We start from the raw sequence: 16,702 nt of genomic DNA, 5'->3' as shown, positions 1-16,702 counted from the left end.
AAGACAACTATCATATGATCTCCCTGATATGAGGGAGAGGAGAGGCAACATGGGGGGTTAAGGGGGTAGGAGAAGAGTAAATGAAACAAGATGGGATTGGGAGGGAGACAAACCATAAGTGACTCTTAATCTCACAAAACAAACTGAGGGTTAATGGGGGAGGGAGGTTGGGGGGGTGGGGTTATGGACATTGGGGTTGGGTATGTGCTATGGTGAGTGCTGTGAAATGTGTAAACCTGACGATTCACAGACCTGTAACCTTGGGGATAAGAATATATGTTTATAAAAAATAAAATTTAAAAAAAAGTGTCTTGTATATTTACTTCATTTTTGCTATTTCTAATTACTGTATTATTTTTTTCTTTCCTTCCTCCCTTCCCTTCCTTTTTCTTCCTTCTCTCCTTCCTTTCGTCTTACCTTCTTCCCTTCCTCCCTCTGTCTCCCTTTCTCTTTTCATTTTGGTCTGCGTGTATTTCTTCTGACATTTCTTGTAGCACAGGTATGCTCTCAGCTTTTACTTGTCTGAAGTTTACTTATTTCCTCTTTTTTTAAATGATTTTATTTATTTGTGAGAAAGAGAGCAAAGCATGTGAGAGAGAGCATAAGCAATGGGAAGTGCAGAGGAAGAGGGAGAAGCAGACTCCCCACTGAGCAGGGAGCCTGACAGGGGGCTGGATCCCAGGACCCTGGGATCATGACCTGAGCCAAGAGCAGACGCTTAAGCAACTGAGCCACGAAGAAGCCCCCTTTATTTCCTCTTCATAGTCAAAAGATTCGTCTTTATATTCTTCATTTAGTACTTTAAAAAGACATTCCTCTGTTTTGTGGCTTGCATAGTTTCTGGTAAGAAATCTTCTATAATTTTTATCTAGATGCTTCTGGGTGGTGTTTCTTTTTTCTGCCTTTAATATTTTCTTTTTAATCTTTGGTTTCCAGCAGTCTGAATATGGGTCTGCCTTGATGTGTCAGTTTTTTGTTTAAATCCTGCTTATTAGGGTTCTCTAGGATTCTCAAACCTGTGATTTGACTTTCATTATTTTTGGAAAATTCTCTTTTAAATATTTCGTCTTCCCTATTTGCACTCTCTTCTTCAGGACTCCAATTACATATATGTTAAGAACACCAGATATTATTCCACAGATGCTACATGCTCTGTTCTCCTGTATTTCCCTCATTCTTGTTTTCTCCTATTTTTTCAGCTTGAGTAGTTTCTAGTGACCTATCTCTAACTTCACTGATGAGTCCTCTGATGGGCATATTGACGGACTGCATCTCTAACACTGTACTTTTAAAAAATTACTATTTTCATTTGACTCTTTCTTATATTTCTATCTCCCAGATGAAATCCCTCATGTATTCACACATGTCCACCTTTTCTACTTGATCCCATGGGTATGGCAGCTGTGTCTTCTGCCTGTGCTCTGCCAAAAGTAAAACAGAGCTGGCATCCCATCTCTCCTTGGAAGGGGGCCTCGGTCCTCCTTGGAATGGGGGCTACACGTTTGCCCTACTATCTCAGCTTTCTAATGGGTTTGCAGAAAGCCTGATTTTGTAGTTTATCTGACTTTCTCTTATTTTTACAGTGGGAATAATGCCTTTTCACCTTCTTACATTTTAGGGAAATTAGAATGTCCATTCCTTTATTTAAAAAACATCTTCACTGAGATGTAATTTAAATGCCATAAAATTCACCCATTTTAAGTGTAAAATTCAGTGATTTTTTTAGGATCTTTACAGGGCTGTTCAGCTACCACCATAATCCAGTTTTAGAACATTTCTATCACTCCCAAAAGATCCATCTGCAAATAATCCCCATCCTCATCCCCTACTGCAGATAACCACTAATCTCCTTTCTATCTCTATAGACTTGCCTTTTTCTGGACACTTCATATAAATGAAATTAGCCATTACACAGTCTTTGCATCTAGTGTCTTTCATTAGCATAATGCTCTGGACATTCATCCATGTTGTAGCATGTATCAAACTCTTCCTTCTTATTCTGAACAGTATTCCATTGTATTGCTACACCACATTTTCTTATCCATTCAGCAGCTAACTGACATTTGGATTGCTCTCACTTTCTGGCTATGAACATTCATGTCCAAGTCTTTGTGTCGATCTATATTTTCACTTCTTTTGGTTAGATATCTACAAGTGTAATTGCTCAGATGTATGGTAAATTTACTTTAACTTTTTAAGAAACTGTCAAACTGTTCCAAAGTGATTGCAACATTTTACATTTCCATCAGCAATACATGGGAATGTCTCCTTTCTTGAACCACTTTCTTCTTTGAACTTCAAAGATACTATATATACTTCAGTAGTTCTTCTTTTACCTCCCTGACCATTCCTTCTCAACCCACTTTGCTGGATTCTCTTCTTTCAGACTTCTAGAGTTTCTTCTGTGACTCTTCCTCACTTATATCCTCTCTAGATAATTTTATTCTGCCCTCCAATTTTTAAGATCTTTTTTTATGCCAAAACTCCCAAATTTGTATCTGTTACCCTAAACTCTTGCCTGAGGTGGATAAGCGTAAATATGTTTACCTATCATCTCCATTTGAATGTCTAACAGGAGACCTCTCCAACATAACTCTTGATTGTTCCCTATCCCAAATTATCTCCTCTTCCCTATCTCAGTAAATTAAACCATTGCCCATCTGGTTTCCTAGATCCAAATCTTAGGAGTAATCATTGATTTTCCTTTTTCTGTCATAGCCCATTTCTAACCCATCAGCAAATCCTACTCACTATCTCCAAAGCAAACCATGTGAAATTTCCAGTAATCTTCTATGGTTCAATCTAATATATTATGAATCTTTCCATCTCAACATTTCTTAGATTTTAAGTCACCATTATCTTTTTTTAAAAAATATTTTATTTATTTTTTTGAGAGAGAGAGAGAGAGAGCACAAGCAGAGGGACTGGCAGAGGGAGAGGGAGAAGCAGGCTCCTGGCTGAGCAGGGAGCCCAATGCGGAGCTCAATCCCAGGACCCTGGGACCATGATGTGAGCCATAGGCAGATGCTTAACCAACTGAGCCACCCAGGTGTCCTTTAAGTCACCATTATCTTTTGCCTTGATTACTTCAAGAGACTCTAAGTTGCCCTCCCAGCTTTCAATCTTACCTGTCCTCTATTCTGCCTCAACAGACAGAATGATTTTTTTTTTTTCTTTAAGTTGGCTCCATCTCCATCATGGAGCCCAATGCAGGGCTTGAACTCACAACACTGAGATCAAGACCTGTGCTGAGATCAAAAGTTGGATGCTTAAGTGAGCCACCCAGGTGCCCCCAGAATGATCTTTTAAAAAAGCACAGATCACTGGACAGCCACATGTAAAAGAATGAAACTGGATCACTATCTTATCCCATAAACAAAAATTAACTCGGCATGGATTAAAGACCTGAATGTAAGACGTGAAACCATAACACTCCAAGAAGAAAACACAGGTGGTAAGCTCCTTGACATGAATCTTGGCAGCAAGTTTTTGGATCTGACTCCAAAACCAAAGACAAGGGCAACTACATCAAACTAAAAAGCTTCCGTACAGTAAAGTAATAATCAACAAAATGAAAAGACTGAATGGGAGAAAATAGGTGCCAATCATATATGATAAGGGGCTAACATCCAAAATACATAATGAATTTACACAACTCATTAGCAATAACACACACAACCCAATTAAAAAATAGGCAGAAGCTTTGAACAGACATTCTTCTGAAGAAGAAATACAGATGGCCAACATGAAAAATGCTCAACATTGCTAATCATCAGGTAAATGCAAATCAAAACCACAATTAGATATCACCCCACACCTGTTAGAATGGCAGTTATCAAAAAGACAAGAAATAATAAGTGTTGGCAATTATATAGAGAAAGGGAACTCTTTTAAACTACTGGTGGGAATGTACACTGGTGTAGCTGCTATAGAAAACAGTATGGAGGCTCCTTAAAAAATTAAAAATAAAACTACCATATAATCCAGCAATTTTACTCCTTGGTATGTATCCAAAGAAAATGAAAAAACTAATTTCAAAAGATATATATACCCCTCTGTTCACTGCACCATTATTTACAATAGCCACAACATGGAAACAACTAAGTGTCCATCAGTGAATGAATGGATAAAGAAAATATGGTAGGTGTATGTATATATACACACACACATAAATACATATATGAAATTAAGCTATAAAAAAGGATGAAATCTTGCCATTTGTGATAATATGGATGGACCTTCAAGTCATTATGTTAAGAGAAATCAGAGAAAGAAATACCATATGATTTCACTTACATATGGAATCTTAAAAGATCCCAAAACCAAAAAACAAAGCAACCAAGCTCATAGATATAGAGAACAGATTGGTGGTTATCCAGAGGCAAGGGGTAAGGAGTGGGAGAAACAGATAAGAGGGGTCAAAAGGCACTAACTTCCAGTTATAAAATAAATAAGTCCTAGGAATTAAGATGGTACAGCACGGTGACTATAGTTAATAATACTGTATTATATATTTTAAAGTTTCTATGAAAGATCTTAAAAGTCCTCATCACAAGAAAAACATTTTTTTATAATTATCTGTGATGAGAGATGTTAACTAGATTTATTGTGGTGATTATTTTACAATATATACAAATGTCAAATCATTATGTTATATACCTGAAATGTCAATTATACCTCAAGAAAGAAAATCCACAAATCAATTTCAATCATTCTTCTGCTTTTCAATCTCCACTGACAATTACAAAGAAAATCAAACACAGTATGGTCTACATGTCCCTCCACAATTTGGCCCCTTCATAGTTCCTATCACTTTCCCACTCATTCAGTAGGCTCCAGCCACACTGACCTTCTTTCTATCCCTTAATCATAACAAACCCTCTACAATTTCAAGGACATGACTGTTGTTTCCTCTGTGAAAAACACTCTTTCCTTAGATTTTTGGATGACTGGCTTCATTATTCAACTATCAGCTCCCATTTCACTTTTCTTAGAGTCTTCCCTGGACCATTTAGGCAAAAGTACCCCATCATTCTCAATCAAATTGCCCCAATTCTGAATAGCTTTTATTACTCTATGAAATCAAATTTTGGTTTATTATTTGATTTCTCCCATATATGTAAGCTCCATGACAGCAGGAACCAAGTCAGCTTTGCTTGCTGGTTTATTCTTAGTGCCTAGAACAATGCCTAGCCTTCAGCAGGCAGCTGACAAATATGAATGAACATATATTTCCTACAGCATCCTTTGCTTCCTTCTGTTTTAGCATTAATCACACTACACTATAATTACCTGTCCTATACAGCTGCGGTAGATACTCAATAAATGTGACCAAATAAAAGAGAGATCAATGAATGTCAAAGAGCATTAAGAGAAACAGGAAAATAGATAACTCCATAATAATACTTTCCAAGGATTAAAAATACATTAATAAAAAAAGATGCATTAACTAAAAAAACCCTTTAATATTTCATTTGTATGACCTACAATACATAGCAAAAGTTACATGAAGCAAAGTGGACTAACTCTGAAGAATGGGGAGAAACATAAAATTTAGTTGATAATCTCAATGCTCAATTTTTAAAAATATGACAAGTAAATATATTTTCTTAAATTCTAATGTTGAATAATAAACCATAAATAAAGAAGAAACCATTTTTTTCACTCTCAAGTACTAGCCATGCTCTCTCCCATCCCAGGGTCTGTGATATACTATTCCTTTTGCCTATTTATGATATTCTTCTGTCTGTTCATGACACTTACTAGTCAGGTCTCAGATAAGCCTCACTGCCTTACGGATGTTGTATACAGGTCAAATCCTAATTATGAACCTTTGAGGAGCAATGTACTTCTCCTTCGTAGGCTTGTCACAGCTGTCTATTCGCATTATTTGTGAGATTAGTTGATAACAATGGTAGACTAAATGCTTTATGAAGACAGGGCCCACATTTACTTTCACTCCTCACTGAATCCCCAGTACCTAGTACAAGTCCAACACATGAAAATATCTGTGAAAAGAGCAAATGAATGAGAGGGAGTGGTCTTATTTTTACCGTGTTTCCTAATCCCAAGACTCTGTCCCACTATGAGTTAACTCGGTGGTGATTACTAATACAGTTGAACTGTATATTATGTCACTGAATCTGATGCTTCTCTAGAGCTCAAAGACCCCTGCTTCTCCATCCCTGTTTGCTCTCAATAGCAACTGTTTCCTTAGTACAAATGGAATTTGGTTATTAAACTGGAAGAGATGGGTGGCAGTCACCAGGTTATAAATATATGACCAATACAAAATAATGAATAAATATGATTAATAAATCCTCTGAAAATAAAGTTCCTTTTAATAAGGTGGTCTATGCGTAGACGATTTAGAAAACACTTGGCACTCTGGATGAGGAACAGCTATGACCATGTACATTAAGAAGGCCACAGTCTGGGATGCATAAAGTACAGGTTAACAGAACTATATGAGAAGGAAAATATTTACTTAGGGTCCTTTGTTTGGTAGTGCCACATTTCAGTAGGTACACTGCAACTTTTTTTTAACTAGGAGAGCAAACAAGTACAAATATTTTATTAAAAATCATCTACAATAAATGTATTTCTCAGAAAAGGAACTAGTTCATTGAAGCACATTGTACTTACCTTAAAAATAATGCTATTTCACCCATCACTATTTCAGTTTCTTCTCAGATGCCATCAAATCATTTAGAAACACTTATTTTAATGTTAATGAAAATATTCTAATGTCTAAGAAGATTATTTTATGTATTTATTTTTTTAGAATATTTTATAATGAGAATTAAGTTTCTAAAATTAAAAAAAAAAAAAAAGAACTATCCGTTTAAATTTAAGATTATAGACAGTAATGAGATACGGGATTTGCTTTTGGTCCAAGTTCTAAAATTCATCATAAAAACACAATTTCTCAGTCATACTCTAGAATTTCCACACATTATTTTGTTTCATGATTATGTTGGTATTTTCACATAGTCTGTGTTATAAAGTGTCTAATCACTCAACATACTGTGGTGTTTCTGACCTGAGTTTATAATTTCCAAAACTGAAACAGCATTAAAAAAAAACCCTGAAGAATATTTAAAGTCCAAAATATTGACTGTCAAGTCCTCAAGAAAACAAAAAGGAGAAAATATGAAGTTTATTAATTTTTTTAAGATTTATTTATTTTTAGAGAAAGAACAATTACGAGCATGAATGTGGGGAGGAGCAGAGGTAAAGATGCAGACTCCCACAGAGCGCAGCGCCTCACACTTGGGCTTGATCCCATGACCCTGAGATCATGACCTGAGGCAAAATCAAGTCCATGCTTAACTGACTGAGCCACCCAGGTGCCCCTTAAATGTAATTAAAACAGTAGCCATTCTACTCTACCTGGTTCCCCACTGGAAGCCTCTCTCTCTCTCTCTCTTTTTTTTTAAGATTTTTAAAGATTTTTAAGATTGCACAAGGACATTTATTTGACAGGCAGAGATCACAAGTAGGCAGAGAGGCAGGCAGAGAGAGCGGAGGAGGCAGGCTTCCTGCTGAGCAGAGAGCCCAATGCGGGGCTCTATCCCAGGACCCTGGGATCAAGACTAGAGCCAGAGGCAGAGGCATTAACCCACTGAGCCACCCACCCAGGCACACCTGGAAGCCTTCCATTGACATGGGGTGTGGAGAGGATGGTGATAGTCCTGAGAGGAAAATGACCTACCCATCATCTCAACAGCTCAGTGAGACAGCTGTATCTGGAACCACACTCCTGACTCTCACCAACCTCTGAGGACAAGCCATCCCCATTCCATTCTCCTCTTGTTACCCTTTCTACTGGGAGAGTTCTGCTCAAATGCTCAAGTTTACCTAACAAAAGAGATCAAGTTAATTAAGTAAATGTACTTTGTTCTGCCCTAAAGGCAAAAGTGTGCTACTAACAGCAGCACACTCCAGACAGGGAGCTAGTTGCAAAACTATGTGGTAAGAAAAACATCAGCCCCCATTACCTGAGTAGGACTCTGAAGACTTAAATCTAAACCACAAGTAAACTCTGTATGATGTTCCACTGTTTCAAGAAGAGGGTCAGGCTTTGAAAAGTTCCAGAATCTGTAAATATAAACAGAAAGAAATCATTTAAGTGCTAAACTACCCAAAAACATATCTAAGAAAAAACAGGTATTTACCATAGCAGGGTCTTTATCAAGACAGCTTCAACCAATTCATAAATACAGAGCCCCACTATTGATCTACAGAAAAATAGCTAATAAAGAAAAAAATGTACTCCATTCTATCATATAAAAAAAAAAGAAATTATTACTCAATTGAAAGATTATTCCCATTAGGATACCTTGTAGGATAGAAGCTTAACAAGTTTTAGTTTAAAAAATTTTTTTATATTGCACAAGGACATTTAAGATGAGAGATACTATGCTTTTGTAGCAATTTCTTAAAGTATTCACGACTGTAAAATAAGGATATTGGATTACAAGAACTCTAACATTTTGTGATTTTTAAATACTTCATTTCTCAAGAACTGATATGAAAAGATCTTAGGTTTAATTTACATTTCAACAGGAATTCAGATTCTTTAAAAGGAATCTGTCCTCTTAAAATCTTGGTAATTCTGAAAAATCTTTCTTTCTTTTTTTTTTTTTTTTTTTGAGGCACAGCCTTTCTTATAGATTACACATCAATGTAATTTCTGGAGTCAAGAAACTGAAATGTGTTTTCCTGGGCCAATATTAAGTATTCTATTTATCCTCTATAGACTGGGAGTGTACTATTTACCATAATATGTCTCTGATTTCTACTATACAGGTAGGAACTTGGCCTATTTTCAATATACAAAATAGTACTTTATTTCTAAAGCTTTATTTGCTCATCATCTTTCTTATTTGACTCTAAACACTCCATAAAAATGGCACATTCAGGATCATAGAGTCATACTCCAACTCAGCCTCCCTAATGATCTGCAACATGGAACACACTGAAGGTTTAGCAGATCTCTTTGAAAGAGAGTAAATACACAGAACCAACAGTCACAGTTTGTTTAACCTGGTAGTATTATTTCCCTAATAAATACAGGGTTGGTCTTATTAAGTTTGAAAAGGATTGTTGCTATGGATAAACCACCGTGTGGGTACCAGAGAGACAATGAATAAATAGTTCATTTATCGGATACTGAAATCTACAAAATATTTAAGGAGAGTGATTTTACTTTTGAAAATTTACTGTTCAAACAAATGAGGGAACAGGCTACAGTCCTCAGAAATCATAATAGTGGGCTCCACTGTCTTTGCCTATTTGTTCCTTTGGTTCTAGAGACAGATATTGTACTCAAATCTAATTTTTGAGATTTTGATAATGTTTATATAAGCAAAAGTAAGTAAGTCATCATATAATTTCATTTCTAGAACATGGCTACTCACTGATTTGCATTATTCGAAACAGTAATCAAATTATTTTGCACATACCCACTATGTTCCAAAAAATATTCAAAATGGTTTTAAAAATGAGTATTTGAAATGGTCAAAAAATGAATAAAGGAAAAGGATAGAAAAGTACATTTGAACCTGAAATGAGATTGATAAACAAAAGTAAAGAACATCCTCAACATCTCTGAAGGAAACAGAAATGTTACTCATGAGTCAATGGTATCACCCCAAAGGACAGGGTACCAGAAGCATTCTACAGGAAGGTCAACTTAATTAAGGTATTCAACTTTCTGACTGCATTTGGGATTTAGATTCTATTTCAATAGAATGGATGAACATTTGTCTTCAGACCAACCATAAAAATTGGCTGGTGAATTTCAGCAGAACTTTTTAAGGATAATAAAGCAAAAGGATTCATTTGTATCCTCCTGACAAGTTCTTGGAATTTAGTGTTTGTCATTATTTTGTTGTTTTGAGCTAATTAAGGAAAAGGTGGCACTGAGGACAAAACAGGTGGGCCTTATGAAAATGAGGATGCCCAATAAGAAAGCATGTGTGAAAACATTGAACTTTAGCTTTAAAATATGGTAAGGGAAGTCACACAAGCAGGAGGGCTGAAATTCTACTCAAGAAGTCAAGTTGGGGGCACCTGGTTGGCTCAGTGGGGATAGCAAGTGACTCTTGATCTCTGGGTCGTGAGTTTGGAGCCCCATGCTGGGTATAGAGATTACACCAATAAATAAAACTTAAAAAAAAAAAAAAAAAGTAAAGCTGAATTTGCTCTAATACATAGCTTAATAGGCAGTCAAGGTGCCATACCGCTCCACACCGGAGTCACACCCATTCTAACTTTAACCTGGGAAAAACCATGAGGTATTTACCTGCAATCTGCAAAACAGTCACCAAGTAAGATGCATGCTTACAACTGTAAGGATGCTATTTGGTGAAGGGAGGGTTAGTCTAGCGAATATCATAAAAGTGCTACTGGTCTATTACATCAGTTCATAGCTCTGATGGAAATTATGTAATATACAAATTATGCCTATTATGCATATGATAGTACTAAAATTATGAGAGGTTCACTTCCAGCAGAATGGCTGATTAGGTGTCTAGAACAACATTCTTACTGAAAAAAAAAAAAAATCCTAGAAAATAATATAGAAAGAAACACCACCACCAAAACTTCGTAAGAGCATCAGGGAGGTACACTCAGGTCAAAAGTAAGACCAAAGTTCAGAGTAGGACATCAACCATGAGCCGGCTTTTGCCTTGAAAGGGTGTGCTGAACAGGGAGAACTGGAACTTCAATTTTCTAAATCTCTGGGGGATCAGGAGCCAGAAAAATCAGCAAGATTAATGTTAATATTTATAACTTAAAAATAATTTTCAGTAGGCTAAAATATCTTAACAAAAATATTGAGTTAAAGACAGTAAATGGCACAGGCTACGTAAGTTAACAAAACCAAAAGCTAAGCAACGCATCTACACACTATAATTCATTTTTTCATCGCTAATGTCTTTTTTAATAACTAAAGAAATGTATGTATTTTTTTCTTCATTCCCATTCTCCAATGGCAACCACTGCTAACAGTTTGATGTGGATACTTCCAGAACTGTTCCATGTTTCTCCATCCCAGTTCCACCAGGAAGGGGTGAGCAGTAAAGAGGAGGTGGGCATTTCTCCACATTTCCTCACATTTGCAAGTAAGGGGATATGCAAGGTCTCTCCTTGCCATCTTCTGCAATCAAAGTTCCCGTAAATTCTATATGTCTGAGGGCCCTCATGTGCTTATCACATAAGTAAAATAGGCTCCTTTCATTGGGAGAAGTCAGGCTCCATATATCATTAAGTGGTCAAATAAGGCATATTATTGTTAAGCGCAATGTTTGTTTTGGTCCAGCACATATACGACTTGGTGCCTTTTTGTCTCTTTGCTGATGAAATCACTGACTATTTAAGCTCTCTCATGGGAAATAAATATACTAGACAGGCTTCCACTGACTAAAAATATTACAAAACTGTAGGAACATTTTTCATTTAAATTGGAGATGGAGAGAGCAAAATTCATGACAGTACAAGGTCTTGTTTGAGTTCCTTTTTGTCTTCTGATTCCATACTTCTTTAACAAAGCAACTAAGTAGCACTATGTTAAATAAAACATCCAAGCTATTTCGAAAATTAAGCTGAAATTATTTTTTACTTTACTAAAATGTAATTTGAAATCCCTAAACACTCTTGAAATTTAGCCAACATATAAGTTCAGTAGAAGATTTATGTTATTTTTCAAAATTCTTCATTTTCCTTTCCTTTTCTCAACTTACGACTTGGTCCATAATTCTCTGTGAGTCTTTCCTAACTGCAATAAAAAAAGACGCGGAAAAAATGTTGGCTCCTTTTCCATGCCTTACATGTACGTTAATTTTAGTCAAGCTGAATTTTAATTAATTTTAGTCACGTTAATTTTAGTTGTGTTTTTAAAATTCTTAGCAAATTGCACAATTACAATTCCATTTGTACTGCTTTTGTCTAGTGTTCTCTAGAGTGATGAGCAAAAAAACATTACAACAACTTGTTTCCTCGCCACTTAATTACTTGTTCATTCAACAATTTGTGAGTCCTTGGATGTGCCAGGTGTGGTGCTGGGAGCCAGAAGCAAGAGAGATGTGGTCTCAGCATCCTTGTGGATCTGAGTTGGGGGGGATAAACTGACATTCTTTAAAAGACCACAGAAACCAAAATGTTACTACAACTGGACAAGCACCCCCAAAGATAATGTGGGATGGTATACATAATGACATGCTGCGGCACTTAGGTAGCTCAGTCGGTTGAACAACTGACTCTTGCTTTTGGCTCAGAGTCATGTACTCATAACTCAGGTTCATGACTCATGAACTCATGAACTCAGGGTCCTGATATCAAGCCCTGTGTTGGGCTCTGCACGCAACATAGAGTCTTCTTGAGATTCTATCTCCCGCTCATGTGCACATATGCTCCCTCTCTTTTCAATAAATAAAAAAATAAATCTTTAAAAAAAAAAAAAGGAATTATTGACACTGAACTGAAATCTGAAGGTTGAGGAGTTAGTCAGGTAGAGAGCAGCTGGCCTCTTGTCAGCGGGGAGCAGAAAGGGTCATTCACACAGATCTTTTTGCCCATGTGAGGAATTTGGGATGTTCTTTTAAGTATAAAGAACAAACAAAATGAAACAAATTAAAAACAAAACAAAACAAAACAAAACTGAAGGAGAGAGGTGCCTGGGTGGCTCAGTCAGTTAAGCCTCTGCCTTTGGCTCAGGTCATGATCCCAGGGTCATAGGATCAAGCCCTGCATCAGGCTCTCCACTCAGTGGGCAGCCTGCTGCTCTCCTTGCTTTTGCTCACTCTCTCTCTCTCTTTGTTAAATAAATAAATAAAATCCTTTTAAAAAACAAAACTGAATAGGTTTATATACATGGCTTTACTTTCTTTAAAAAATTTTTCTTAGTAAACTTTTAAATGTTTTAACAGTTTTAAATCTGTAGAGAACTTGTGAACAAAGTAGAGTTCCCATAGAGTCTGACCCCATGTAGTACGGGTTCAAAAAGAGAAAATACCAGCTTGGATTTAAGATGGTGACAGTGCTGATGAAGAAAGGTTAATGGATTAGAGATATACGGAGGCAAAAGAATTAATAGGACAGAAGAAACAAAACTGATTAATGGAATAGGAAAAAATAAAGAATGATTCCTATGTTTCTGGCTTTTATCATAGTACTTATGATGCATTTAGTTATTTATAGACCTTTTTCCTCTAAAAGGCTCTAAACTCCTTGAATTCAGGGACAGTGTCCTATTTTTCCTTGTATCTCTAGCATGTATAAAACTGTCTGACACATGAATACCCAAAGAATGTTTCTTGAATGAATGAATAAAAAATAAATGTGAATATTAAGGACAAGATAAATAACGAAGGCCAACCTCACAAATGAAGTAGCTTTAAATCACCTATAGACATGGTTCCCAAATGATGGACCAGAGACTCATTCCTCATTTGAGAAGATCTGTATGGAACCCAAAAATCCCTTCCCAGGAAATGGTGATGCTCAATTAGCTGAGTCTGGGAGTTACTATCTAAAGCAGCACTTTAAAAATACAGATTTGATAAATTCCCATCCAAAACAACTGTGATATCAGGCAGAAGGGGAGGCAAGGGAAAAAGCCAGTAGGGGGTGGCTAAATGCAATCAACTAAGAAACTAAAAAAACTGATGTGTGAATGCCATCCCCCAAAATTCTGATTTAATTGGCCTGGGGTATGTCTTGGGCATTGGGTGGTTCAAACATTCTCCAGATGATTGTAATGTACAGCCAAGGTTGAACATCCCTGAGGGGGTGGGGCGCAGAGGTGGCAGATATTAACACATTAACTGAGAATCATTGATCTTGACCAGCAGTTCTCAAACTTAACTTTGCATCAGAATCACCTGGAGTGCTTGTGAAAAAACAATTTAGAAGGTATGGAGTGAGAGCAAACCTGAAGATGGCGGAGGTGTAGCTGGACTGAGATGACATCAGGTCATAAGAATTCAGTTAGATAGTTATCAAACCATTCTGAACACCTACAAACCCAACAGGAGATCAAAGAGAAGAAGAGCAGCAATTCTAGAAACAGAAAATTGACCACTTTCTGAAAGGTAGCATGAATGGAGAAGAGAATCTGAAGCGAGGGGAAGATAGACCGCAGTGGGAGGGGCTGGCTCCTGGCAAGAGGTGGAGCAACAGAGCACAAAATTCAAACTTTTAAAAGTCTGCTCCACTGAGGGACTTCACTCCAGAGGCTAAGTGGGGGTAAAGCCCTCGTAGGAAAATATGGTCTCAGGTCCCACAGGGTCACAGAAGGATCGGGGGTGTCTGAGTATCGCAGAGCTCGCAGGTATCAGAGGAGTGAGCTCTCAGCTCGGGATCACCTTAAACTGTGATCTGTGGCATAATCAGGCCACTGCTCTTTGAGCAGGGACCCCACAAGTAGCAGATCCGGGGACAGCCACCAGAAGAGCAGAGTGGCAGAATCTGCTGGGTTTGGAGACTCAAAAAGGGCTGTGTGCCAGAGACAGAAACACTCGGTCACAGACCTGGTGAGCTCAGAGCTCGGCCAGAGACCAGGGAGACGGATGGGAGTGATTGAGTGTTTTTTCTCCAAGGGCGCACTGAGGAGTGGGGCCCCGAGCTCTTGGCTCCTCTGGGCTGGAGACTGGGAAGCCGCCATTTTCATTCCCATCCTCCAGAGCTCTACGGAAAGCGTTCAGGGAACAAAAGCTCCCTGGAGTGAACTCAAGCAGATTACTGAGCCTGGCCCCTGGCAAGGGTGGTGCAATTCCAACTCAGCAAAGACATTTCAGAATCACTACAACAGCCCCTCCCCCAGAAGATCAGCAAGAACATCCAGCCAAGACAAAGCTCACTGATCAAGAACAGAGGAATTCCATAGGAGGGGAAAGCAAAGCATGGAATTCATGGCTTTCTCCACATGATTCTTTGATCTCACAAAGTTAATTTTTAAAATTTTTTTCTTATTCTAATTTTAACTTTTCCTCTTTCCTCTTTTACATTTTTTAACTAGTTTATCTTAACAATATCCTTCTTTAAAAAAAAAAAAGATCCTTTTAAACCTTCATTATTATAGTCCTATTTTACCCTTCATTGTATCTAACTTTATTTTTTGTATACATATAGGGTTTCTTCTTCTAAAAAAATTTGGAACTCAACTTCTTCTAATAGATCAAAATATACCCTAAATCTAGCACAAGATTTTGTTCTAGTCTCCAGCCTGAACAAATTCTCTCACTTTCTTTTTCTTTCTTTTCCCAACTTATCAATTCCTTTTTTAGAATTTTTTAAAAATTTTCATCTTTACAGTCATATTCCATCCCTTCATTGTGTTTACCCTTATTATTGTATATATATAAGTTTTTCTTTCTTTAAAATTTTGGGACATAGTTTCTTCTAAGAGACCAAAATACACCCCAAATCAAGTGGGTGGCTCTGTTCTATTCATCAGTCTAATTATATATAAATACACATATTTTTTACTTTTTTTAAGTTCTTTTTAAAAACTTCATTTACTCCCTTTCTTCTCCCCCCGATTTGGGGTCTCTTCTGATTTGGTTAGTGTACATTTTTCTGGGGTCTTTGCCACCCTTTTAGTATTTTATTCTCTCATTCATTTATTCTTACCTGGATAAAATGACAGGGTGGAAAAACGTACCACAAAAAAATGAACAAGAGGCAGTACCAAAGGCTAGGGACCTAATCAATACAGACATTGGTAATATGTCAGATATAGAGTTATGGAAGATATTAGAGAAACCCTGTCTGGAGAAATAAAAGCCCTTCCTGGAGAAATAAAAGAACTAAAATCTAAGCTGAAACCAAAAAAGCTATTAATGAGTTGCAATTAAAAATGGAGGCTCTTACTGCTAGGATAAATAGGGCAGAACAGAGAATTATGATCTAGAAGACCAAATGACGGAGAATAAAGAAGCTGAGCAAAAGAGAGATAAACAAGTACTGGGCTACGAGGGTAGAATTTGAGAGATAAGTGATACCATAAGACAAAACAATATTACAATTGGGATTCCAGAAGAAGAAGAAAGAGAGAGGGGAGCAGAAGGTATATTGGAGAGAATTATTGTAAAGAATTTCCCTAATATGGCAAAGGGAACAAGCATCAAATCCAGGACGCACAGAAAACCCCCCTCAAAATCAGTAAGAAAAAGTCAATACCCCGTCATCTAATAGTAAAATTTACAAGTCTTAGTGACAAAGAGAAAATCCTGAAAGCAGCCTGGGACAAGAAGTCTGTAGCACACAATGGTAAAAATACTAGATTGGCAGCAGACTTATTCACAGAGGCCTGGCAGGCCAGAAAGAACTGACATGATATATTCAGAGGACTAAGTGAGAAAAACAGGAAGCCAAGAATACTATATTCAGCTAGGCTATCATTGAGAACAGAAGGAGAGATAAAAACACTTCCAGGACAAACAAAAACTGAAAGAATTTGCAAACACCAAACCAGCTCTACAGGAAATATTGAAAGGGGTCCTCTAAGCAAAGAGAGAGCCTAAAAGTAGTAGACCAGAAAGGAACAGAGACAATATACAGTAACAGTCACCTTACAGGCAATACAATGGCACTAAATTCATATCTCTCAATAGTTACCCTAAATGTAAACGGGCTATATGCCCCAATCAAAACACACAGGGTATCAGAATGGTTAAAAAAACAAAACCCATCA

The 16,702-nt window shown here is 37.1% G+C and overlaps 1 protein-coding gene across 1 annotated transcript in view; it reads right to left on the bottom strand.

Annotated features, from left to right (window-relative positions):
- PEX7 (peroxisomal biogenesis factor 7) overlaps nucleotides 1-16,702 on the bottom strand; it is a 99,070-nt gene that overhangs the window by 22,033 nt on the left and 60,335 nt on the right. Inside the window, exon 9 of the mRNA XM_032844796.1 lies at nucleotides 8,001-8,100. Within this exon, the coding sequence (XP_032700687.1) occupies nucleotides 8,001-8,100 (100 nt within the window). The remainder of the gene's footprint in view (nucleotides 1-8,000; nucleotides 8,101-16,702) is intronic.

This window comes from Lontra canadensis, unplaced genomic scaffold (assembly GCF_010015895.1).
Source record: "Lontra canadensis isolate GAN:19392208 unplaced genomic scaffold, GSC_riverotter_1.0 scaffold156, whole genome shotgun sequence".
NCBI lineage: Eukaryota > Metazoa > Chordata > Mammalia > Carnivora > Mustelidae > Lontra > Lontra canadensis.
The sequence above is the reverse complement of the archived record's forward strand: the minus strand, read 5'-3'. Positions and strand labels throughout refer to the sequence as shown.